The 24,646-nt window shown below is 41.8% G+C and overlaps 3 protein-coding genes across 3 annotated transcripts; all 3 read right to left on the bottom strand.

The window, feature by feature from the left end:
- Positions 1-1,907: 1,907 nt before the first annotated feature.
- Positions 1,908-4,402, bottom strand: LOC138623533 (alpha-1-antitrypsin homolog). Its single transcript, XM_069703103.1, has 5 exons — positions 4,366-4,402; positions 3,489-4,125; positions 3,071-3,341; positions 2,725-2,872; positions 1,908-2,537 (listed from the first exon to the last, which is right to left on the bottom strand). Exons 2-5 carry the CDS (start codon positions 4,114-4,116, stop codon positions 2,346-2,348), a joined length of 1,239 nt encoding a protein of 412 aa, XP_069559204.1. The 5' UTR covers positions 4,117-4,125; positions 4,366-4,402; the 3' UTR covers positions 1,908-2,345.
- Positions 4,403-6,881: 2,479 nt separating this feature from the next.
- On the bottom strand, positions 6,882-10,402 carry LOC138623489 (alpha-1-antiproteinase-like). Its single transcript, XM_069703042.1, has 4 exons — positions 9,612-10,402; positions 9,036-9,303; positions 7,715-7,862; positions 6,882-7,549 (listed from the first exon to the last, which is right to left on the bottom strand). The coding sequence occupies exons 1-4, from the start codon at positions 10,369-10,371 to the stop codon at positions 7,361-7,363; spliced, it is 1,365 nt and encodes a 454-aa protein (XP_069559143.1). The 5' UTR covers positions 10,372-10,402; the 3' UTR covers positions 6,882-7,360.
- Positions 10,403-10,840: 438 nt separating this feature from the next.
- Positions 10,841-22,007, bottom strand: clmnb (calmin b). Its single transcript, XM_069703102.1, has 8 exons — positions 21,910-22,007; positions 20,550-20,633; positions 20,348-20,440; positions 20,001-20,227; positions 19,695-19,888; positions 19,269-19,351; positions 17,309-18,837; positions 10,841-11,617 (listed from the first exon to the last, which is right to left on the bottom strand). The coding sequence occupies exons 1-8, from the start codon at positions 21,943-21,945 to the stop codon at positions 11,491-11,493; spliced, it is 2,373 nt and encodes a 790-aa protein (XP_069559203.1). The 5' UTR covers positions 21,946-22,007; the 3' UTR covers positions 10,841-11,490.
- Between the last annotated feature and the right edge of the window lie 2,639 nt (positions 22,008-24,646).

The raw sequence follows: 24,646 nt of genomic DNA, 5'->3' as shown, positions 1-24,646 counted from the left end.
GTTGCAGAAACACAAGCCTGTAGTGTTCATCACAAAACATATATAACAAGAAATGAATGAGATGGCAGAAATATGAAGCAATTCACTCCAATCAGTCATTTGAGATCATTTCCTCTTCCAATCCTCTCTAGAAAATACATGATTACATTTTAGTAGTTGGATTAACTGGTGTTGTAAATCATGTAGACACCAGAGAGAAAACCGATGGTATTGTGTGGTATGGTGGTATTGATTTAAATAAGAGGCAGTAAAATACCATACAGAATTCATGAACAACACACGGTGTGCTGTTTTTATTCACTGTATTGAGGGTGGAAAACTTGGCTGGATAATGATGTATTTAGACCTTTAGAGACTTCTGCGAGTTCAGATGATGGATGATTCATACTGTTCGGTGCCTCTCTGAGTTCATATGACTAATGATAATAAACTGCTGAAAGACTGCAAACAGTTAACATTTGTGTTATTTCTGATTGATCTGTTGTCTTATTGAGCAAACTGTCCTCTATTAATCATCTCCACAGCTGGCTGGAAACCTCTGTGTTATCTCTACAGACCTGTGTGAGGGGAACTAAAAGCTACTTAAACCAACTACAATATGATGGAGGCATGCAGAGTACAAAAGCAGTCATTGGTCTTACCTGAACACTCTGTCCTTATTGACAATCTGGACAGCTTGAGGACAGAAGCTCCTCCTGAGCCCCTCTGTACTGACCCACAGGCTGCGGTGTTCTTTTTTGACAAAAATGTATATCGGTCTCAGGCAAATCTTGGGGCTCTGGTTCTGGTTCCCATCATGCACCTTGGGTGAATCAGCAGTGTGAGATGAGTTGAGTTCAGGTATGACTCACATCCTTTCTTGGGTGGAAATTATTCGTCAAGATGACCGATGAATGAGTTCCTCTCAAAAGAAAATATTGTAAATCATGTGCCATTACTCAATATGATACATTTTGAGATTAATCGTTTTTGAATTAAAAATTAAAAAATAATTAAAAGTAGATATTTGAAGAAAAAAAATATTGATTTACTACTGTATATACATACAATACAGCAGTTTCATGATGGGTCTGTATTTTGTGGCATGTTGAACCATTTTTGAAACAACACCCGAATGTACTCAATGTGTTTGCACATTCTTCACATGCAATACGCACACCAATGTTTTTATTAACCGAATTACTTACAACAATATGAAAATATAATAATGTCGATCTTTAGACACTCAGCCAGGTTTTTCTAGAATGATGCAAAAAAAACATTGCCATTGCAAAGAGGTGAACCCCGTAAACCTTCCCATCTGAAAAATATAAATCCCCAAATTGAGTCAGTCACAGGCCCACACCTGTAAGGCCAAAATGAACAAGCCTGGTCTCTATTGATCAGAAACACTCGTGAGAATTTAGAAAAGTAGTGAGTCCAAAAACTGCAGCAAAAAGCCAGACAGTAAAAGTTGACGTTATTGGACCGGGTCTAAAAATTATCTGATGAGATGTAACAGAAATTAAGCACAACAATGCTGCACCTAGCAGCACAAGGCGACCTGTTCTTTAAAATGCCACACTCAGCAAACCCTATGAAACTCTTCATGCAAATGGTAACAAAAACAGAGAGCAGAGGACAGGAAGAGACAGGCAGAAAATAACCACTCCGAACCGGCTTTAAAGCGGCGTTCTAGACTTCAGGTCTCTGCTCGATTAGTCCTAACTATTAGTTGAAATTCTATTATCAAAATCATAGCCACAGTTCAGCTTTCTTATGTATATACCAGCCAATAACGTAATATATTGTGCATTCCTGGATGTTGCAACAAATGTCCTGTATATTCTGAAAAAAACAGTCGGTGTAAATCGTTCAACTCTGAGATAATTGGCTCCCAAAATTAGACTGAAAACATAAAATGCCAGTTTGTCTTGAGAAGTCTTTATTTCACTTTATTTTGAACCATGTATTAACAGCAGTAGTACAATAACAAGTTGGCTTGGTGACTTCGTCGATGCTTCAAATGATAAATCGGCTGATTGTTGGTTCATTGTATCATATAAAACAGTCAGTTGGATATGATATATAATGATGTAATCAGACATGTGGAGACGTTGCCAGGTTCAGATGACAAATGGTGATAAATGTGTCACGCTGACAGACAGATTAATAGACTGACATTTCTGTTACTTGAAGATAGATCTGTTGTCTCATTCATCAAGCTATTCTCTATTCATCACTTCCCCGGTGCTCTTAATATCACCTTCACAGTGTTTTCAGATGCAGAGGTAAAAATGAGATGCAATGTCCTGAAGCTACTAAAAAACCTGCTGCAGCGGGAAAATGTGACACACGGAGCATCTTTACATGGCTGTGGGGTTGTTGATCTTTCCCATGAAGAGGATGCTCTTGGTCGAGTGCTCCAGGATGAATACCATGAAAGGTCTGTTGAGCATAATGGTCTCGGGCATGCTCATGGGCATGATCTCGATGGTGGTGGCGGCGGCTGCCTCCGTCCCAGTTTCGTCCACGCTCAGCACGGCCTGGTGGGACACCTGTGGAGGAGACAACAGTCAGCGTCAAGTCGGATTTAGAAATGTCTGAAAAAAACTGCAAAAGCTGGATGGCCCGTCAGCTATGTATGTGTGAGTCAGCTCTTCCATGAGTAATTGCCATTAAACAGAAAAAAAAGCTTTCAAGTAACATAACAGAAAATGTGAAGTCATGTTTTGCAGATCCTACCTTTGAGGCTTTGAGCTTGACCTCATCAGACATGCCGGAGAAATCTGCGTTGTCTCCGAAAGCGTCTGTCATTCCCATTTCTTTCAGTGTGTCAACCAGAGAGGCTTCGGCAGAGATGGAAAATTTCGGCATGAAAAGATTCATGTTGCTGAGGAACAAAGAAAATCACCAGTGTCAGAATCAGTGGGAAATACAGATGACATGTTTGTGCAACATGAGCTGTACTAATTTTAGAATAAAAACCCAACACATGCCAAGCCATTCCCTGCCCACACTATTAAAGCATCTGTGACACACAAACATAACTGCAGGCCTGAGGATGCAAAAGAAATCCCTCTCTTCTTACTTCCTGAAGAGCGAGTTGTGCCAGTGCCGGATGTACTCCTTGTTGATGTAGCCCTCCACCTTGCTCATCTTGCCTTCGTCGGGCAGCACGATCATCATTGAGGTGTTGCCCTTGTACGGCAGCATGACGACGGTGGTGTGGTTCTCACTGTCCTGATAGAAGTCGTAGCGTCCCAACTTCTTCATCATGTCCACCTGAACTTTGGTGGTGTCGTCCACGTTGAACTCGGCCTTTTCTGTCATGTTAGCATCGAAGGGTTTCTCCCACTGTCCTGTACGAGACAGCAGAGGAGGGAGACGAAGGATTACAAAGATAAAAATGTTGAAATATTAGATTTAAATCTGGTTCTTTGTCCTTAATACCTTAATTAAGATGACTAAATGTGCCTGCACAGATGGAGTGTCTCTGTGTGTCCTACCTCTAAAGTACACGTAGTTGATGAGCACCATGGCCATCTCTGGGTCCAAGTCCTTCACCATGTCTTTGATCTTGTCCTGAGTTTTACTGGCAATGTATCTGTTGATCTCAGCTGCAGCCTCGTCTGGTTTGGTGAAGTCAACGTTGATGGTCTCACCAGAGTAGTGGTGCTTGATATCCTTCAGAAACTTATCCAGAGGACTGAAACCAGAGCGCAGGGCCAGAGCGTTGCCGACATCCAGCTGCTGGTTCTCCTGGCTGTGGCTGAGCATGTGGAAGAGATGCTCATAGGCTTCATTGACCTGCATCTGGTTTAATGCGCTGTAGCCCAAGCTGGAGAACATCTGGGTGTGAGTTTCACCTCGGGCGCCGGTGGACAGCATGGACAGGGCGGTGGAGATGCCCAGCGGTGAGTAGAAGATGTTCTTTCCAGCAGCAGCCTTGGCATTCAGGCTTTTGTAGATGGCAAAAGCAAAGTCAGCATTGGGAGAGGACAGTTTGTGGCAGCTCATGCCGCCCTCATGGCCCTGGTGGTGGTGGTCGTGGCCCTGGTGGTGGTGGTCGTGGTCTGCCCAGGCTACAGCCAACAGCAGTGCTGCGAGTGCACAGCTAGCAAACATACCACGCATCTTTACAGCCTATCCAGAGAAAATCAAATCAGTTAGGCTCGACCGGAGTAGGTCAAATTTAATCATAAACAAAAGGAATTACAGGATTAATATCTCTAAATTAAACAGGACACATTTATAATAACATCTAGACAGGTTTAAACTTCCGAATTATTACAAATTTTGTCACATCCAAACAAAATTTTTACCCAAAAAAATAGTTTTCTTAAGAATATTGTGGAGCATATTTCATTAAAGTGATGTGCTTACCTTCAATGTCCTATTTGCTGCAGGCAGTTTGTCAAAAACGTCCTCCTTTATATACAGGAGCTCCGGGAGTCAGCTGACAGTTTGTCAAAGATTAACCAAGACCAGTTTCTCTCCTCTGTCCTTTGCTAAGAGAGATCGGCCTATCTTCACTGATGCAACACAGCATGGGTAAAGAACCGCTGGTGAGATAATGGACTGCTCTAAAAATGTGGGAGAATGTGTCTATAATGCATCACGCAAAATTCATGTCTAAGTTATTCTCAGTCATGTAGCAGTTAATCAGTTGTACTAGAGCATGTTACTTCAGATCTGTTCTCTCATCCCAACATGAAGTGTTGACGTAAAGTTAAAGCTCCTGAAATGTTGCCATCAAATCTCAGTTCTTCTCAATAACATGAAATATCGATGACTAACTAAGCAACTTTAAAGTTGATTCTCACACCTCAGTTCATCTGGACTGTTTGATTAGATATGATTGACAGCAACCAAACAACCCACCAACTGTTATCTGATTGTGATTGAAGTGTTGTTAAAGCCTGATTGGAGCACAGGAGTATATGACATCACATCTCTCATATGTTACAAGCTATTGTGCAGTTATAAGTACCACAGATTGTTTGAAGTTTTGTGATCCTTCAGATGGTTCTCTTAAAGATCATCAGCTTAGTGCTCTTACCTGGTAAGACTCTGCACTGACCGGAAATAACCGCAGCACGTGACTACATCACCCGCCAACTTATCTGCAGGCTTAATTATTTTATCCAGAAATTGTCATACAATCTTTCCTCAAAGCAATTCATAAAGAATCTTTTGGTTGTTCATGTGCTGGAAATAGCAAAAAGAAGCTCAAACCTTACCTGCTGTCTCACCTCTGCACATGTGGCCAATCACTGCCTGAAGTGGGCGTGTCCTTCTGTGGACCCTACACTCTTTCAAATGGCTCACAAACTTGGGGCTCCCAAGAGTCACTGGGACTCTACCTGATTAACAGGCTGACATTTCTGTGACTTCTGATAGAGCTGCTGTTCTATTCATCAAACTCAACAGTGTAACATAACTGGCCCCTTGCAAATATTTTTTATTAGCACCCCTCCTTGCCCCAAATACAAGCACACACAGACATACATACACACACACACACACACACACACACACACACACACACACACACACACACACACACACACACACACACACACACACACACACACACACCAACAATTGCAAAGCAGACAGTTGCTATGTCACCATGGAGAGGCTCACCATGCTATTGCCACCCTGGAAACCGGACAGCAGCTGATCAAAGCTCGGCCGTAACGTCAAATTTCTCAACACTAATCTAACAGCCTGCCCCAGACTCAAACCACCGAAGCTGAATTTCTCCAACTATCAAACATCCGAAACAGCTCATGTATGTCAAAAAGCACAGTTCAAATAGCCATCAAGAAAAACCGAGCGGTTCATTACAGGCCTACATAGTAGGAATGAATAAATGATGGCAGCTGCTCACACAATCACTCGCATTTATTGAATTCATCATTCATCATCAATGGCAAAGTGTTATCACAGACAGATTACAGTGGCTGCACATTTTCATGAGAGGTAACAATCACATTGCCATAAACATAGAGGACTTTGCTGCTTTACTGTGTTTTCTGTCATAAATGTATGATGTTATAATGTCAGATATTCATATTAAAAGTGGCCAAAGATTCAAATAATGAAATTAAATTAAATTAAATAATTCCCAATTGAGAATGAGAAATTATGTTATTTAGTAGGTTTAAAGTTCCATAACTCCACACCGGCAAGAAGAAGAGGCGTCAGTCACAAGCACTGAGTGCTGCTGCACTGTCATCTCCCTGGACAATCAAAAGAAAGTGGGTTGAACTGAGGGCCTGGATAAAGGACCAGTGTAAGATATATAGGGATTTTTTTTTTTTTTTTTTTTTTTTTTTTTTTTTAACTGTAAATCATGGAAAGGTACTTTAGTGGAGTTCCTGACTAAAAATAACACCCAGAAGGTGAGATTAGTAGGTCCACTTTAAATCCTTGATCTCACACTATAGCAAAGAGAAACTGTACTCACAAATTAAAAGTTCATTCTAAGGACCTTGTACTCAGCAAAGTTATTAAGAACACTGCTCAAGTCCAAACTCCTGGCTCTGCTGTTGTCTAATGGGACTATAGCCAATCAGCTGAGTCTGTTTTGTCCCATTCTGCTCCCCACATAACATTTTATCAACTTGAACTTGAAGAATGAGCTCTGTGGACAACACAGGGACGGGTATGCTGAGGTATCTCAGCAATCCTGTTCAAGTGTCACCAAATGTTGGTGCCGTTTAGCTGCAGTAAAACAATGAATGCATGAGCGGTCCCAATGGCAGAGCATGGGCCCCCAAGAGCTTCTGGGCCCCTGTTCTGCATCGTCCATATTTACGCCAGTGATCACACAATCTTCTATTCACAAAGCTAAATATCATTTATCATTTCATCACCAGGCTTTCTGACTAATATCCCAGAGCTACTAAACCCAACCACAGTGTGAAAATGTGACACTATTATATGAGTGTTTTCTCTTTGTGTCGGAGAGTAAGCCTCAATGCTCTTGCAAAGCAATTTCCAATAATTGCATAAGATGATAAAGAGATGTTAAAGGAGGAAATGGGTTCCAGAGTGAAAAAAAAAAATGACAAAAAGAGAAGATGCTTTTGTAATGGAGGAAAAATGTTTTATGTTTTTGCAGGAAAAGCAGAGATTGAGTCATGGGAATAAATTGCTGCCATTTAAATGCCTTTTCATCATTTTGTGAAAATGGGGAAATAAACCTCAATTCATCTTGTAATGTTTAAAAAACAAAACTCCCTCTGCAACTTCAGTGAAATTGCTGGAAAGGCATTTGTTGTCAAAAATGATTGGCTATACTACAGGGACAAATTCAAACCAAAGCTTATTATATCAGTAGCAAAAGAAAAAATGTGATGTTGACTCTAGCCTAGCCGTCTGTGGGATCAATAACTCTCCCGATAAGCAGGACGAGCCCTGTGAGACTGTCATAGATTATGAGCATGAAGGGTCTGTCAAAGGTTATTCTCGGGGGGATGGAGAAGTCCAACATGATGTCAGGTCTCCCCCGGTCTTCTGACTTGGTCTCTTCCACCTCCAGCATAACCTCATGAGGAGCCTGAGTGTAATGACACGGAAACAGCAGCAGTGATAGATTAGGGAGTTGGTGTTTGAGAAAAGTACAGTTCAGCATCTGTGTTGCACAAATTTCGAATATTTTCCTGATAGTTTTGTGGGTTTCCAATTTCAAAAAGTATAATAGGATATTTGGTTCTCGCCTCACCTTAATGAGTTTCAGCGTCTTCTTCTGTGATATTACAGAGAAGTCAGCTGACTGTGAGAAAACGGACGATACCCCTGCATTCCTCAGGAGGCTCTCTAAACTGTAGGATTTTCTGAGTTGAAACCTTGGGAAACGGATTTCTGCCCGCCTGTGAAAACAACAATCAATGTGTTAATGGATTTGCTCTAAGCTGTCTTGTTACACCTTGTGGGACTCGCAGTGCAGGCTTTCCCTCACTGGTGAATAGCGAGCAGTAATTATTGCTGACTTAGAAACTACTCAGCGTTGTTCATCATGCTACCAAACAACAGATAGCGAGCGACTGCAGGGGACCAATGAGAGGGTGAGACAGAGAGTTGCTCAATTTACTGTAGACTCAGGAATAAGCCGTTTATGGATGACGTCTATCGAAAAGGACACAGTCATGCTAATCTTTGTATCAATATGCTCATATTCAAACCACCATGAATGCACCACTACTAAATTTGAGCATAGATGAACAACAAAAACAAAAACAACAGAGGTGAATGGCATCACGGCAACACTTCACTGTTAACAGTTTTTGTAGGGACGATTTCTTTCTGGGACACAATGTAACAGCCCAGTATCACGCCAAAGCATAGTTCAGTAGAGGATACCAAGTCAGTGTCACATTTTGCTTCGCTGAGGCATGAAAATTACACGCATGTATGATCAACATGTTTTCATTCACAGGGCATCAAACAAGTCACGAGACATAGTAATAGTGATAAAGTCTTTGTAAGGAGACCATGTTGGGAGTCTGTGAGAAATCAAAATTCATCCTTTGGTTTCTTTTTAACGAAAGTAATTTTCTAGCCTCAGCAGACATCGTAACATATTTAATTTATTTAACCTACATAATGCTAATTTTTAAAGCAAAATGTTTTCCAAACATGTAATTTTTGGTGTCTAAACCTCAGGCACCTACTTTTCACGCTTGGGCGAGACAAAATGTGAAACTGACACGATATCCAGTAGTGGACTAATCAGTGTGTTACACAATTTGGCTTGATAGAAGTAGATATTTGGGTGTAAATAGTTATATAATCAGATGAAAATGTCTCTTAAATTTTAGTTGCTCAGCCTTCACAGTCACGATATTGAACTGCTGCTGCTGATTTTGAAGGTTTTCTTCTGCATTCACTTTGAGCAGTTCATGTAGGGATGCACAATGGTACAAGTATCGTCATTCCGGAGCAGTTGACACAAAAGTCCAAACAAGCAGTCACAAAAACATCACAGAGAGTATGTCGCTTGTTTGCATTTCATTCCTGTTCAACCATCTGGGTTCCCCACTTACCCCGGCTTCAGGTTGCTGAGCCAAAAGCTCATGCGGCTGTCGGAGAGGCAATCCTCCAGGGGCTGCAGCTCGGCTTTGGGAAGCAGGAGCAGAGAGGCCAGGCGTCGCGAGTGGGCCAGCCGAACCACCGTGGCCGAACAGTTGGTGTCGTACAGCATCGTCATCGCAGACGAGTCGTCCCTGAACATCATGGCGACCTCCACGCTGGTCGTAGCATTCAGGTGGAAGTTCCGTAGCACCGTGTGGTGCCGCTCAAATGGTTGAAGACCTGATTCACGTGTCATTAATAAAGGGAACATGTTATGGATGAAATGTAAAATGAAAGTGCCAAAATGCAGATGCTCAATATATTGCATTGATACAATGAGCCCATATTTGTGTGTTAATTATACATTTTGTAATGTATTTTAAATTAACCTTCATTTAATTTTCCCCTTAATGTTTTTGTGTTTCTTTTATGCAGAGAAATAAAGTGATGCCTCTGTCTAATTGCTCGTACACCAACCATGTGTTGAAAGAATATGAATATACATAATTAAAACTTCAACTTTCATCACTTAGACAACAAGGAGCTACCTTTGAAATACACATAATTGTTGAGTGTAAGTTTGTCCGAGTCTTGCAAGTTTTTTATCAGCGTCTCGAAGCTCGTGTTGAAGGCAGCGGGTCCAGGTGTGGATAAAAAGTTCTCATAGTCTAGTGAGGGTTTTCCATCAACATGCAGGCTGCTCCACACTTTTAACTGACCCCCAGCATGACCGCCATCTTCAGTCCCTGTTTTATTCCCTTCTCCATCACCTGCATCAGCTCTATGTCCAGCATCCACTCCCTCAGTGGCCCCACCAATCCCAGCATCTGTCCTGGCTCCACCCTCAGACTCTGCCTCCTGGAGAGTGAGGCTGCGCTGCAGATCTGTGAGAGCAGATATGGTGGCCTCCACACTCTGCTCTGTGGAGTTGGATGCCATCCCCAGGGCCTCCAGGACCTGGCTCCGACTGTCAGACCCCGAAACTCGGCACAGCAGAGTCAGAGCTGACGCCAGGCCCAAGGGTGAGAACAAGATGTTGCGTTGCTGCTGCTGCTGGACCCCAGGTTCAGCAGCGGTTCTGGTGGCCAGGGCATGGTAAGGTCCAAAGGCCAAGGCTGTGTTTAGGGCTGATGTGTTGAGCTGCTGCTGCTGCTGATTGGCCTCTCGTTCCCTTCGCAGAGGCCAGCTGAAGACCGTCACAGGCTTTGGTGCAACTGACCTGCATGCCGAAGAACACGTCAACAATGTCAGCACTGTAAGACATACACAACCAAACACAACAGACATCATCGCTGCTTCTCTCCCCATCCTGGCTGGAGCGCGCAGAAAAAACGGCCAAAACTCTTGCTTTGGGGAAGTGTTGTTCTCAAAGGTTGGTGCGGGGGTGGTGGTGGTTTCGAAAGTCCATCGATCTCCGGGGCTGAGCTTTTGACCTGTGGGTTGAGCTCTGAGCAAACACTGTTTCTAGTTTCTTTGAATTTCAGCAGGGATGAATGTGTGTTTGGTGGACAGAGGACAGGGCACACTCATTCCCCCCTTTCATACACATTCTGGTCAACATGGATTTTGAACGCTTATGCAACTGATGCATACTTTTGTTTTGCTCTCATTTCACAGTGTACACACTGTGGTATTCAAACAGACAGTATATGAAAACCTCCTATTGTATGTCCGAGCTGTCTACAAATACAGTATTTACAGGCCTGATTCTATCATGTGGAATTGAACATATACGCAGTTTAAATAAATGATTTATTGTTTATATCACATAGTCACAAAAAGTCATAAAAAAAGCCTGCACTCATAATAAGCTTTAACTATCATACAGTATATTTGAGATGAAAACAATGACAGATTATACATTCTGAGCCACAAGTGGCACAGTGAGAGTCTGCGAAATGTCAAAGTGCTCATTAATTATCATCAGCTTAATCTCAGCATGTCAATACAGCTTCTAAATAAACAGCAGGTCATGAGATTCTCAGAAGGCACCGAAATGCTGTATAGATGTCTGTGACGGTTGCTGCTGTGGTGCTGCGATGCCCCCATGTGGCTGCGTCAAATAAAAATTAAAAAGAGTAAATCTTCCAGGGGAAATCAGTCCAATAAACAGAGTGTTTTGGCTAGAAGACAGTGCTTTGGACAAACCATGTCTGATAATAATGTGTAGTGTAACACCAGGCAGCTGCAAATCTGTGTAATAATGGGAATTACAGCATTGTGTGTTTATCTGAAACTGTAGCCTAAGTTGTTACAAGAAATGTCTGTTGGCAGCAAGAAGCAAACATAATCGTTAAATGTTGCCTTGAGGGAAATGTAGTGACACAGATAAACAGTCAGCCGGGCCCTAGGTGTCCTTGTTTGGCTTATTAGTGGAAACTGGGCTGATAAGCATATCTTAACAAGAAGGGTGCACTGCAGGAGGACTCAGAGGTTCATCTGAGGTAAGATGAGGCAGCAGTAGAAGAGGATCCACAGGACAAAGATCATCTCCAGCTCTGATGGGGTTATGTCACAAGAGGTCGCTAAAGATTGAAGAATGGATCCTCGCTCGCTGTTGAAAAGCAGATAAACAAAGGGGTGTTAGATTTAGGCACGTGACACTCACAATGTTTAAAAGTTATATTAAAGCAACAAAACAAATCAAATTAACTGATTCTACAACAAACCCCACTCCCAAACATCCCCAACACCATCGCCTCGGGTGGTGCTACGACCAGGATGTCATGATGGTGCTCTTGCAAAAGAGTGACAGGAGGAACTTGTTTTGGTGGAACATCTGCATGTGAGCATTGGCATCAAAGTGACTGAAGCTTTGCAAAAGAGTGAAATAATTATTTTTTTTTTTTTTTTTTTTAAACAAGCAGACATGCCTTCCTAATTGACGCACTGTTTGCCATTTTCCGTGTGTTGGTTTCTAGTTAGGAGTAAAGCAACACAGAGATACTGGAAGGAGAGGAAGATCTCAAGTGAAATAGTTGACAAATGTCAGGTTTACACCAACATTCAGACTAAATCGTAGTTGAGGTGAAAGTGGTATAGATGAGGCCGAGGTAGGAGTGACATAAAGAGTTGGGATGGTGCTTTCTTTTGTTTTCTGAGCCATAGACACCTGAGCTGATGTAAGAAGTGGTGGATGTTATCCAGTTCAACTCTAGCCCTAACCCAAAAACACCAATGTCATAGAAAAAGGAATAGCTAGGAGCATCTATATTCAGAGTCAGATAACATACAAGGAGACCTTTGAAACACAGGAATGACCACATCTTAAAGATGCTGTAAAGCAAATTCCATGATTTGCTTCTCAGTACATTATATACGTGTGAAATGAGTTGCTGAAAGCATGTGCAAAGCTAGAAAACTTTGTCGCACTGAAATGTGGAGTTAGACCGTTGAACAGTTTCTCACCTGTTTTCAGCTCAGGTTTTGTTTAGGCGGGGCTAAAAGCCTACCCATCTACATCACAACAACCTACTGTATCTACCTCACAACTACCTATCTATGTCACAACAACCTATCTACGTCACAACAACCTATCTACCTCACAACAACCTATCTACGTCACAACAACCCATCCACATCACAACAACCTATCTACGTCACAACAACCTATCTACCTCACAACAACCTATCTACGTCACAACAACCTATCTACCTCACAACAACCTATCTACGTCACAACAACCCATCTACCTCACAACAACCTATCTACCTCACAACAATCTATCTACCTCACAACAACCTATCTACATCACAACAACCTATCTACCTCACAACAACCTATCTATGTCACAACAATATATCTACATCACAACAACCTATCTACCTCACAACAATCTATCTACGTCACAACAACCTATCTATGTCACAACAACCTATCTATGTCACAACAACCTATCTACATCACAACAACCTATCTACCTCACAACAATCTATCTACGTCACAACAACCTATCTATGTCACAACAACCTATCTACCTCACAACAATCTATCTATGTCACAACAACCTATCTATGTCACAACAACCTATCTATGTCACAACAACCTATCTACCTCACAACAACCTATCTACGTCACAACTACCTATCTACCTCACAACAACCTATCTATGTCACAACAACCTATCTACCTCACAACAACCTATCTACGTCACAACAATATATCTACATCACAACAACCTATCTACCTCACAACAACCTATCTACATCACAACAACCTATCTACCTCACAACAACCTATCTATGTCACAACAATATATCTACATCACAACAACCTATCTACCTCACAACAATCTATCTACGTCACAACAACCTATCTATGTCACAATAACCTATCTATGTCACAACAACCTATCTACCTCACAACAATGTATCTACGTCACAACAACCTATCTACGTCACAACAACCTATCTATGTCACAACAATCTATCTACATCACAACAACCTATCTACGTCACAACAACCTATCTATGTCACAACAATCTATCTACATCACAACAACCTATCTATGTCACAACAACCTATCTATGTCACAACAATCTATCTACATCACAACAACCTATCTATGTCACAACAACCTATCTATGTCACAACAACCTATCTACCTCACAACAACCTATCTACGTCACAACTACCTATCTACCTCACAACAACCTATCTATGTCACAACAACCTATCTACCTCACAACAACCTATCTACGTCACAACAATATATCTACATCACAACAACCTATCTACCTCACAACAATCTATCTACGTCACAACAACCTATCTATGTCACAACAACCTATCTATGTCACAACAACCTATCTACGTCACAACAACCTATCTATGTCACAACAATCTATCTACGTCACAACAACCTATCTACGTCACAACAACCTATCTATGTCACAACAATCTATCTACATCACAACAACCTATCTACGTCACAACAACCTATCTATGTCACAACAATCTATCTACATCACAACAGCCTATCTACGTCACAACAACCTATCTATGTCACAACAATCTATCTACATCACAACAACCTATCTATGTCACAACAACCTATCTATGTCACAACAATCTATCTACATCACAACAACCTATCTATGTCACAACAACCTATCTACCTCACAACAACCTATCTACGTCACCACTACCTATCTACCTCATAACAACCTATCTATGTCACAACAACCTATCTACCTCACAACAACCTATCTACGTCACAACAACCTATCTATGTCACAACAACCTATCTACCTCACAACAATCTATCTACGTCACAACAACCTATCTACGTCACAACAATCTATCTACATCACAACAACCTATCTACGTCACAACAACCTATCTATGTCACAACAATCTATCTACATCACAACAACCTATCTACGTCACAACAACCTATCTATGTCACAACAATCTATCTACATCACAACAACCTATCTATGTCACAACAACCTATCTATGTCACAACAATCTATCTACATCACAACAACCTATCTATGTCACAACAACCTATCTATGTCACAACAACCTATCTACCTCACAACAACCTATCTACGTCACCACTACCTATCTACCTCACAACAACCTATCTATGTCACAACAACCTATCTACCTCACAACAACCTATCTACGTCACAACAATATATCTACATCACAACAACCTATCTACCTCACAACAATCTATCTACGTCACAACAACCTATCTATGTCACAACAACCTACCTACCTCACAACAATCTATCTACGTCACAACAACCTATCTACGTCACAACAACCTATCTATGTCACAACAATCTATCTACATCACAACAACCTATCTACGTCACAACAACCTATCTATGTCACAACAATCTACATCACAACAACCTATCTATGTCACAACAACCTATCTATGTCACAACAATCTATCTACATCACAACAATCTATCTACATCACAACAACCTATCTACGTCACAACTACCTATCTACCTCACAACAACCTATCTACCTCACAACAACCTATCTACGTCAGATAACAGCCAGTTTATATAACCTTCTGCATGGCTCCTCCGGTGAAAGCCTGGAGCTCATTTACATAAGAGGTCATCCCACTGGACTTCAGTTCTACTCCTGGTAGTCAGATAGTTATTGTACATCAGCTAGCTGCTACAGGATGTCTCCCTCCACCTGCAAGTTCATCTTTCCTGGAAGCAAGAACCTCCAAACTGGCGTTGCATCGCCATTTAAATTTCCTACTGAGGAAGAAAGGAAAAAGAGGTGGATTGATTTTGTCAAGGGCCACGCTGATGGAGACGTTAGGATTAACACCAACAGCCGCCTGTGCAGGGACCATTTCACCAACTTCCACCGGAGACAGACGGAGTTCACGGACACACCGCTTCTCCTGCAGCGCGGAGCCGAACCGAGCTTCACACTCACGGCCGTTCATCTCTCGGTCGCACCGGCACCGTCTGCCGCCGCCAGCAGGGTCCGCCGCCGCCAGTAGCGGTGGACACCACCGCCGCCGCCGACCGTGTCCACCGCCGCCGGCAGGGTCCCCTGCTGCCGCCAGCAGTTCACCACTCAGCATAAGTTCTGTGCTTGTTATAATTATACTAGATAACTTTTCCACAGTAACTCTGCTGCATGTAGTCCGCGGTGCAAACCTAACGTGATAACGTGATTTTACTCTGTGTAGAATAACTTTATTTTCATGAAATGGGAGCTAATGTGCTAATTAGCTTGTATTGAGCTCGTAGCGGAGTTCAGAGGAAAATGCAAACTATAATATATGTAACTCTGTATTTTACATGTCGGGGTGATGGTGAACATGGACCAGAGGAGATCTAGTCCTCACGATTAATGAGGGTTGTTGTTTTTGTACTCCGGTGTAACGTTATAATCACTGACCCTCTCTGTTACATGTACCGGTACCGGTCCGGATAAACGAGCCCGAAAGACTGTAGGATTGACCTGAGCAGGTTCAAAGTTTGAATTGATGTGACATAATGAATTAACATGTGATGTAATTAATTAACATGTGATGTAATGCAGCCTTGTGCATGTTGCAGTCATTACAGAACTAAATCAACTCCTCCGCTCTTATTATCTCCACTATTGTAATGCAGGTGCGTTAGAAGTAGTTGGAGACTCACTGTCTGCTGTCTCTGGTGTCCAGTTTTACTCCTGTGTTACAGATCAGAGGGGACAAGCTTCATTTATATGCATCTGTATGTTTCACTCATTGGACAAATAAATTCTGATTCTATTGTGTTTTCCCAAAGCAGGCTGCTCAGTCCACCAGAGAGACAGAGTACCAGTGGGACATCATGCATGAAGTCATAGAGAGGTTGGATGTCAGATGGACCGCTTAGTGGGGAAAAGAACTGCAGCCACAGGACTGTCCAACAGAACACTGAACACCTCCCAGGGAGTGGGCGGAGCTTCAGCTCCTTCAGGACACGCCCCCCCCCAGTCGCAGAGAAGACTGATGATTTTCTCACTATTTCAAAGCCTAATTTAACAAACTTGTCGGTGTTTTTTTTTCATTCAAATTTGGATGGGTAGTTAATAACCCATACTTCTGTGGTGTGATGAACTTAAAACTCATTTTCATTTCTACTTTACAGCATCTTTAAGCACTGTGTGTGTGTGTGTGTGTGTGTGTGTGTGTGTGTGTGTGTGTGTGTGTGTGTGTGTGTGTGTGTGTGTGTGTGTGTGTGTGTGTGTGTGTGTGCTCTTGAAGTAGCTGCAAATGACAACAATCCATCAAGTCCGGCCAAATTTATGTTAGCTAGCAATACTTTTTACAAAGTCATCCGTAAGTCTAAATCCTAAAATGTCGCACAGAGAGAGAGCAAAGTGTTTGAAGATTTTTAAACCATAACTTTACATTACTTCTGCTGTTGTGAACTTTCAAAGCAGGGTTGTGTCAGCACAAATACCACTTTAAATCCATATTTAGCATAAAATTACACTATATTACTGGGGTTAACTATCTTTATACTGCAATACAAGAATATTGCTTCACCTGCAAAACATCAAGTAAGCTGTAAATAAGCTGCAACCAATTCACTGAGCTTTACCAACAGCATTAGCTTCTGCTACTTAAATTCTGCTTGCGATGGTTCAGCTGACAAAACTTCATCAGGTTGTGAGCTGTATCATGGAGCTGCTTCTGGTAGCTTGCGCGTGAAATTGAAGATCTGAATCTGATTTGAAGGTTTGGTAAACAATCAGTTGTATTTTCACTGCTAAATCAGTACCTGAACGTCTGAGAGGTTCCACTGCAGGCAGGAGTCCAGTGATTATCACCATCATAGTTCTCGACATGTCCACTGGTGTCATGTTTTGTTGGAGTTTCACTTGGATGGTCTGGTGTTGCTATCAGGTCTTTTTGCCTCCTGATATCCAGTCCCCCATTCCTCCCATCAGCTGTTTTAACAGGAACAAAATCTGTTGAATTTATCTCTTCATCTGTGTCCTCCATCTTTTCTCCATCTTTACTCTTGGTTGAATCCAGTTTGACAGCATTGTCTCTCTTGTCACTTTCTTCTTCTGTGTCAACTCTCCTTCTGGCTTCAAACGCACCACCGTCAATTAAGATTTTTTTATTTGTTCCTCCTGTAAAACCTTCTAAATTCGCACTCTGCTGATTTCCCCTCTCTTCCTCTTTTACACCCAGTTCTTCGCTTGCTATCCCTAAATCCTGCCCTTCCTTAAGCCTTGTCAAATCTTCTCCCTCATCTTGCTCACTCACTTGTCCCCATGTTTCAGAGAGCTTTCTTTCACCTCCTTTCTTGATATCTTTCTGCCAACTAGCTGCTTCAAAAATCTTTGCTTTCACTGCATCATCTTCTCTTTTGTCATCTCCATCCTTCTCCAATCGAACCCTCTCCGTATACTTCTCCCTCTCTTCCTCATGATAATCATCATTACTCTGCCACTCAAAAACGCTCTCCTCTTTGCGTTCCTCTTTGGTTCTACTTTCAGGCTCCGAGTAAAACAGCGCTGTGTTTTTTGTGTTCTCTCTAGTGCAACTATCAGTGTTGTCCAAATCAAACTTCCTGTGAACCCCTGACTGAGCCCCGACTGCTGATTCTAGATCAATGTCTCCATTCTGCACAGCATCGCCTTCCTGATGTTTACACCCACCACCATTAAACATCTCATTTGCTTCCTGATGCCTGGACTCTTCATTCATTTCCTCCGCTGTTTCCTCCTCCACCTTTGGCACCTGCCTTTTCAGCTGACTGAAAGGCTGAAAGACTTCTTTATTCAGATCAAGGATGTAGCTGTAGGCATCCTCCTCATCCGAGTCCAGCACCGACAAGCTGTAGATTCCTTCGTCAGAGCTCAAGGAAAAGTGACTTTCATCCGCCCCGTGCATTCCGAAACTCTGATCCAAACCCTTCTCCATCCACGATTGGATCTCCTGGCTGACAACGACCGCTTCCAGGGGACTGGGTGGCTGTAAAACGCTACGACCCTGACCTTTCTGTTTGTTGAATGGTGAGGAGGCAGCACTGCCCGCAGGTTGCACGGTGATGCTTTGGTCACATCTGTTGGAGGAGAGGTCAGAGGTCGCTGCTCTGTTTGTGTGAGGTGAGGTGGCACGAGCGCTCCCTGAAGATCTCCTGGACCACCGTTTCCACAGAAGCTGCTCGCTGCTCCTCTCCAAGCCTTTAAGCAAAGCTTTGGCTTCTGGATCATCAGCAAGAGTTTCTCCAAAGCTGACTGACTCGAGTGATCCCAAATTGGGGATCTCAGGAACTTGAAAATCTGTTGTATGATCCTGTAATATAAAGCATGTGTAATTTAGTAGAGAGGTAGAGTTTTAGCACACATTATCTGTCATATTTTGGCCAATGCTGATTGGTTAAAGGCTGCACCAATAATTTACGCCTATTAGGATGCAACGACTGGAAACAATCCCCACTAAATTTGGGTCTGTTTATACCAAGCAAATGACATGCATATGACATGAATAAAGATAAAATAGATGTCCTCATTAAAGTGTCAAACCTTGGGACCATTGATCACAAATGTCAAACCACACAGTGACACACTAGCTATTTCCCTCTGTTTCCACTCTTTATGCTAAGTTAAGCTAGCTGGCTGATGCTTACAGACAGATCACGGAGTGGTTTCAGTTTTCTCATCTATCTCTTATCGCAAAAATGCAAAAAAAGGTGTATTTCTCAAAATGTCAAATAGTGCACTGACCTCATCTGTGCCTGAAAGAAGCCCCAGGAACATGGACACATAGGTGATGATGGACTGCTCATCTGGTGAAGTGCATATCACGTCTGTGGGGGTAATGACAAATCATTTTTATTCTTAAACAAACTGTTAATATGGAGGCCTTCCTGTTTTTGGAGGACCAGCTGGAGGTCTCGTGATAAAGACACAATACAAAATAAACACGGTGAACACACAGAACTGACCTTTGCTGCTTACTGGTAGATTAATCTGCAGCGAGACTAAAGTTTCAGATTTATTCCTACATGCTTAAATAGGTGGTATCATTACACCACAGTGAGCCTTTGGCACCGAGAATACAGTAGGTTCCATCAAAGTAACTTGTATCTTGCAGAAAGGCATGATGAAATGAAAGGAATGAGGCACTCACTGCTTTCTGGACACTCTTACCTTCAGGCTCCAGCAGAGGTGGTATATCTAAACTGTGATGGGCTATCATGAAGGCCTGCTGGATGTTTTCTTTTGGTCCCCTGCACAAGCTCTCCCTCAGGTCAACCAAGTCTGGGTTTATGGACTTAATTATAGCGAGGAATGCCAGCCCGCTCCTCCAGCTCCTCCCAAAGTCACGGACATTCACCCCATACCTGCAAACACATGCATAACATAACTTGAAGTTTACTACACTCATCGTAGTTGTAGAGATACACGCTTGGGTTCAGCGTGACCAAAAGGATTTTGTAAGCGACTGGATCTCACTTCGACGTGCATCTCTGGACCCACTGCAGGAGCGTCTTGATTGCTTTCCCATGATACTTTGGCTCCCTGGCAGCCTTTCTGCCTTTGCTCGGCAGAGTGCTGCAGTCGTAGCTGCCAGTGACATCTGGCTGGGGTGAAAGGTCACCACCGGACGGGTAACTGCTCCCTGATAAGGAGGAGAGGCTAGAAGATAAATGTCTGCGGAGGACTCCCGTCACCTCCTTTATCTGTGTTGGAGTAAAGTGGAGGTGTGTATGTAAGGTCAGCAACAAAGACAAACACTCAGGCAAGAAGCGAGATAATACAACGAGACATTAGATTGATGGACGATGGGGAAAAAACCCTACTTGGAAATGCAGGATGATGCTCCAGACAAGGTTAAGAACAACAGATGGCGTGCCATCAGCGATACCGGAGGCATCAATGCCAAGCAGCTTCACCTGGGAGACAAGAGGGAGGAGACATCAGTCACAGTCTAGTTATTCAGCATTCCAAAGTGAACGAGAGTGAAACGCATGTCAAAATGTATTTACAAGCAAACACACTCACATGTCTATCATCTAGGAAAGACAGGGCCTTGGAGATGTTGTTCAGTCTGAAAATGCGATGAGAAGACGACCTAAACCTGTAGAGCTAACGTAAGAAATTACAGGTTGAACGCTTATCCTCTACAGTAAATATGAAGCGCAGGCAGTTCATTTGGCCTCGCATCAAGACGGTAAACAAGCTCTGTGCAAAAACAAAAGTCATTTTTTCGTTGGTCACCTAGTTCATGGCTGAGAAGATGGATTTTGTTAGTTTTAAGCAGAGACAAGTTACCCGTCTCCCCACTGCCTCCAGTCTTTGTGCTAAGCTAAGCTAACTGGCTGCTGGCTTTAAAGTTCGGGTTAGATATGAGAGTGGTATCAAACATCAACAGTCAGAGTCTTTGGAAGTGGTTTCATTGATCCCATGTCTCTAAAATAAGGACCTGATCGAAACTGAAATATTAAGAAATTGCCAGAACAATCATATATTTTATTTCTTTATTTTCTTAAATATATTTTATTTGGCATCAAATTTGTCAACTGTGCATTCAATGTGAAGAGAAGTACTGCTGCATTGCATGTTGGGAAGGGGAGTGCCATCTTGTGAGGAAACACACGTTGATGTCAGAGCCCTTTGGCTAAAAATGTAAGATGTTAAATCTTAAAGTGCTGGACCTTTACAAACATGTAACATCTATTACATTCAAACTCTTGCCAAACGAGTACACACAATGCTGATTAAACCCATCAGTGCTGGATAAATCTCTGTAGTTCACATTATAGAGTTTTAAATCTGGTGTCTGTTGAGATATTTCCACGCTGGACAGATGAATGCCAACTGAGCGTGCTCTGTAGGGTAGGACATGAGCACCAGAAACGTCCACCACCCAAGCAGGCTAATTTTCAGTGTCCACAAGCTAACTTGAATGGGAAATAAATCATGCAGCTTTTCTAGACTTTTTATAGTGGCCTTTATTTCCTTTACTCACAATCTATCCACAGTTTACAGCCACAACAGTAGCGACAAAGTATGCTGCAGTGGTGCCTATGAAGGATCGTATCAACAGTGTTTTTGTAAATACTCTCAATGGCAGACAAGGGAGATAAAAGTTCCAAACTGCAGGTTTAAATGGGTGAAATGTGAAAGAGAGAGCAGAGAAAGAAAAGGGACAGATTGAATCACCATGTGAAGCAATTCTATTTAGACAAAGTAAGTATGATAAAGAACATAGATCCATAGATATTACTTGATACTTCCACTCACATACACGGACACTGTCAGACATTATCTAGTTTTTGGAGAGTGCATCCACTTTACAATTTTAAAAGTTACAAATCCCTAAAAGCTCATGAAGGGTTTTGCATTCATTGAGGATTCTTACTAGTTTGTAGCCAGACAGCTCCTCCAGCAGGGCCATGAGTACTCTGCCATCCTGGATGTCTGTGAACAGATCGTGCACTTCGACTGGAGGATCGCGCTGAGAATAACAAAACATCACCCTCACTGGTGACTGCATTTATTTATTTATTTTTTAAAGTGTGGATTAGAACTGTATTGATTTGGGCCTTACTGTCTGTAGAAACACATTCATCCATCTGCTGAAGGTTCTCTTCTGCACTGCTTTCCTCCCATCTGGGGAAAAGAAAACAGGACCTTGGCCTTGTCACAGGAATAGTTTCAAAAGCTTCTAACACACGGGAGAGTTTGTGTTGAATATGATAAGCATTAAGCCAGAACATGGGAAAATGCCTGTATGTGTTAACTCCAAAATACGTCATAATATTGAGAAATTTAGCAACAGAAAATATATCTTTAAGCTCTTTTTATCAGATATTTTACATACAAGTCTCAACAAAACAGAGTTTAGAAGGAAGCCATCAACTAATACAAGACATATGAAATGGTTGAGCAATCAGTTGCCACAAAGCCAAAGACTCCTACTTGGAAAATTACTTACAAAGGGTTAGGGAAAAGAGGAATAGTTGCCATTTCATGTGTGTGTAGAGTGTTTTCTTATCAAAAGTAAGCAGTATACGCAGCGATGTAACTCCTATTATGGATCGGCAAAACACACCACCATAAGACTGTACCTTGAAGCTGCTCGTATCGATGACTGAGCTCTCCCATTGATCTCCTCTGCAAATCCCAGTCGTCCTGCATTCTCATTTAACCACAGCTACTCTGCTCGTGATCCATTGTGGAGATGAGAACAATTGAAAATGTCAGCAGTTAAGAGGAGCTCTGCAGTTTCGTTACTAAATAAGGATGAAGAATATGCAAAGAGAAGCAGAGAGTCCTGCCCGAACATGCTGAAACCTCCCTCTGAGGTGTTTGAGGGCCACTCCCCCGAGACAGCTCAGTCTGAATGCTATTGGCAGGCTGCGGTTCATAAAACCGACTAAGTGGAGGCGGTCACATACTATAATGTGCAGCCCTTAATGTTAAAATGAAGGAATCAGCTGGGATTACTGTGTCAGGTTACAGAAGTGACTTCACATAATAGAATGATTCACTGACTTCTTCTGAGCATGCCGACCTTACAGAGTACAGGACTGAGCAGAGGTATCCAGGGTTTTGACTAAATTCACATTTTCTGAGTGAATGTCTGCACTTTTATATTCTAAAAGAATGTGTGAAAGAACATTTCCTCACGTCGCTGCGGTAGTCCATTGATCAAGTTGATCAACAGAAAAAAAGTCAATTAGTTTTTATAATCTATTAATTGTTTGAGGGGTTTTTTGTGAATAAAATGCTCACATTCTCTGATACAAGCTTCCCAAAACTGACTGTTTTCCAGTTCCTGTAGGCCTCATGATAATAAACTGAATATCATTTGGTTGTGGACTCTCGGTCGGGACAAAACAAGAGATTTTAGGCTGCATCTTGGTCTTTCAGCAACATTTTTCACTATTTTCTGACATTTTTAAGACCAAACCATAAATCTATAATTGAAAAAGTAATCAGCACGTTAAAGAATGATGGAAATATAACAAATATTGAACTTCTTACTCTTTTAAACAGGTTTGGTTTGCTGTTACTTAGCAGATTTTACATATGAAACAAAAGATAACGTGCTGAAATAAAACACTTTGTTAAACTGACAAACAGTATGTAAAAATAGTTCAAATCTGCTCCACCTTAATCAGAGATAATAAAATGTTTAAATGCTTATGCTTGGCTAATGTGTAATTATTTGTAATATTTTGAAAAGCATCACCGCTGCATAAAAAGTGTTGTATTTTATAAAGGACTCTGTCTGTGTGCTATTTTACTTAAGAATCAGACCACCGCTGCCATTTTGATGCATACATGAAAGTATCTTTTCTTTTTCTTCTGAGAGGAAAGTTTTTACTAAAGACACTACAATTATAAGCAAGTGGTTTGTACTGTGTAACAGTTTATATTTCTGTGTCCAACTGGACAAACTTGGCTGATATTTTTGTATTCTGGATCTTTTAAATTAGTTGGTCTGTAACTTTCATCCATCCATCAACACCCACTTTACCCTGTGCGGGGTCTCGGGGACGCCGGGGTCTACGGCAGCTCTGACATTGGATAAAAGGCCAGTTATACCCCGGACAGGTCTGTCGCCAACATAAGACACATTTCACTCTGTAAACTTGTTGGCTCACTGTAGAACTAAAGCAGGAATTAAAAAACGCAAAGAGAAACATTGTTAATCATTTTAAGAGTACAGTATTTACACAAACAGGAACTCTCAATTTTCTCAAAAACAAAAATGTTTGTAAATCCACTTTTGTTACAAGTTTCATTTAGAAACAACACAAACTGAATTTATTTCCAACACATCACTTTAATCTGCAGTACGGAGCAAAGGAGGAAGGGTTAATAAAAAAAAAAAAATTAATTTTTTTAAAAAAAAGGAGCCTGAATCCACAGTGGAAACTTCAGAGTATGTATAAATTATCAGATGCAAAAAGAGCTGCGAGTCAATATAAATCTTGCAGGATAGAAACTGCACAGCTGGCAGCCTCTGAAAAACAGAAATTTCTAAAGACAGATCGATAACACAGTGAGGTGAAAACATCATCTATTGTGTTTTACTTGTGTGTGTGTGGCGGGGGGGGGGGGGGGGGTGTCCAAAAATCCCAATGTAT

This window comes from Brachyistius frenatus, unplaced genomic scaffold (genome assembly GCF_029030835.1).
Source record: "Brachyistius frenatus isolate BFR_SWC_R1_liver_20210118 unplaced genomic scaffold, ASM2903083v1 Contig_44, whole genome shotgun sequence".
Taxonomy (NCBI): domain Eukaryota; kingdom Metazoa; phylum Chordata; class Actinopteri; family Embiotocidae; genus Brachyistius; species Brachyistius frenatus.
Note: the sequence above shows the minus strand (reverse complement) of the source record. Positions and strands in the feature narration are given on the sequence as shown.

What these genes read in the sequence shown, in the direction of transcription:
- LOC138623533 (XM_069703103.1), bottom strand. Translation starts at nt 4,116, where the DNA reads ATGCGTGGTATGTTTGCTAGCTGTGCACTCGCAGCACTGCTGTTGGCT. An exon ending in CAACTACGTGTACTTTAGAG is followed by an intron (nt 3,342 to 3,488) that starts GTAGGACACACA and finishes TGTCTCGTACAG; the next exon opens with GACAGTGGGAGAAACCCTTC. An exon ending in TCAAGCTCAAAGCCTCAAAG is followed by an intron (nt 2,538 to 2,724) that starts GTAGGATCTGCA and finishes TCTCCTCCACAG; the next exon opens with GTGTCCCACCAGGCCGTGCT.
- LOC138623489 (XM_069703042.1), bottom strand. Translation starts at nt 10,371, where the DNA reads ATGGGGAGAGAAGCAGCGATGATGTCTGTTGTGTTTGGTTGTGTATGT. An exon ending in CTCAGCAACCTGAAGCCGGG is followed by an intron (nt 7,863 to 9,035) that starts GTAAGTGGGGAA and finishes TTGTTTTCACAG; the next exon opens with GCGGGCAGAAATCCGTTTCC. An exon ending in AGACGCTGAAACTCATTAAG is followed by an intron (nt 7,550 to 7,714) that starts GTGAGGCGAGAA and finishes CATTACACTCAG; the next exon opens with GCTCCTCATGAGGTTATGCT.
- clmnb (XM_069703102.1), bottom strand. Translation starts at nt 21,945, where the DNA reads ATGGCCCTGCTGGAGGAGCTGTCTGGCTACAAACTA. An exon ending in ACCTCTGCTGGAGCCTGAAG is followed by an intron (nt 19,352 to 19,694) that starts GTAAGAGTGTCC and finishes TTACCCCCACAG; the next exon opens with ACGTGATATGCACTTCACCA. An exon ending in GGAACCTCTCAGACGTTCAG is followed by an intron (nt 11,618 to 17,308) that starts GTACTGATTTAG and finishes GCTTTTCAACAG; the next exon opens with CGAGCGAGGATCCATTCTTC.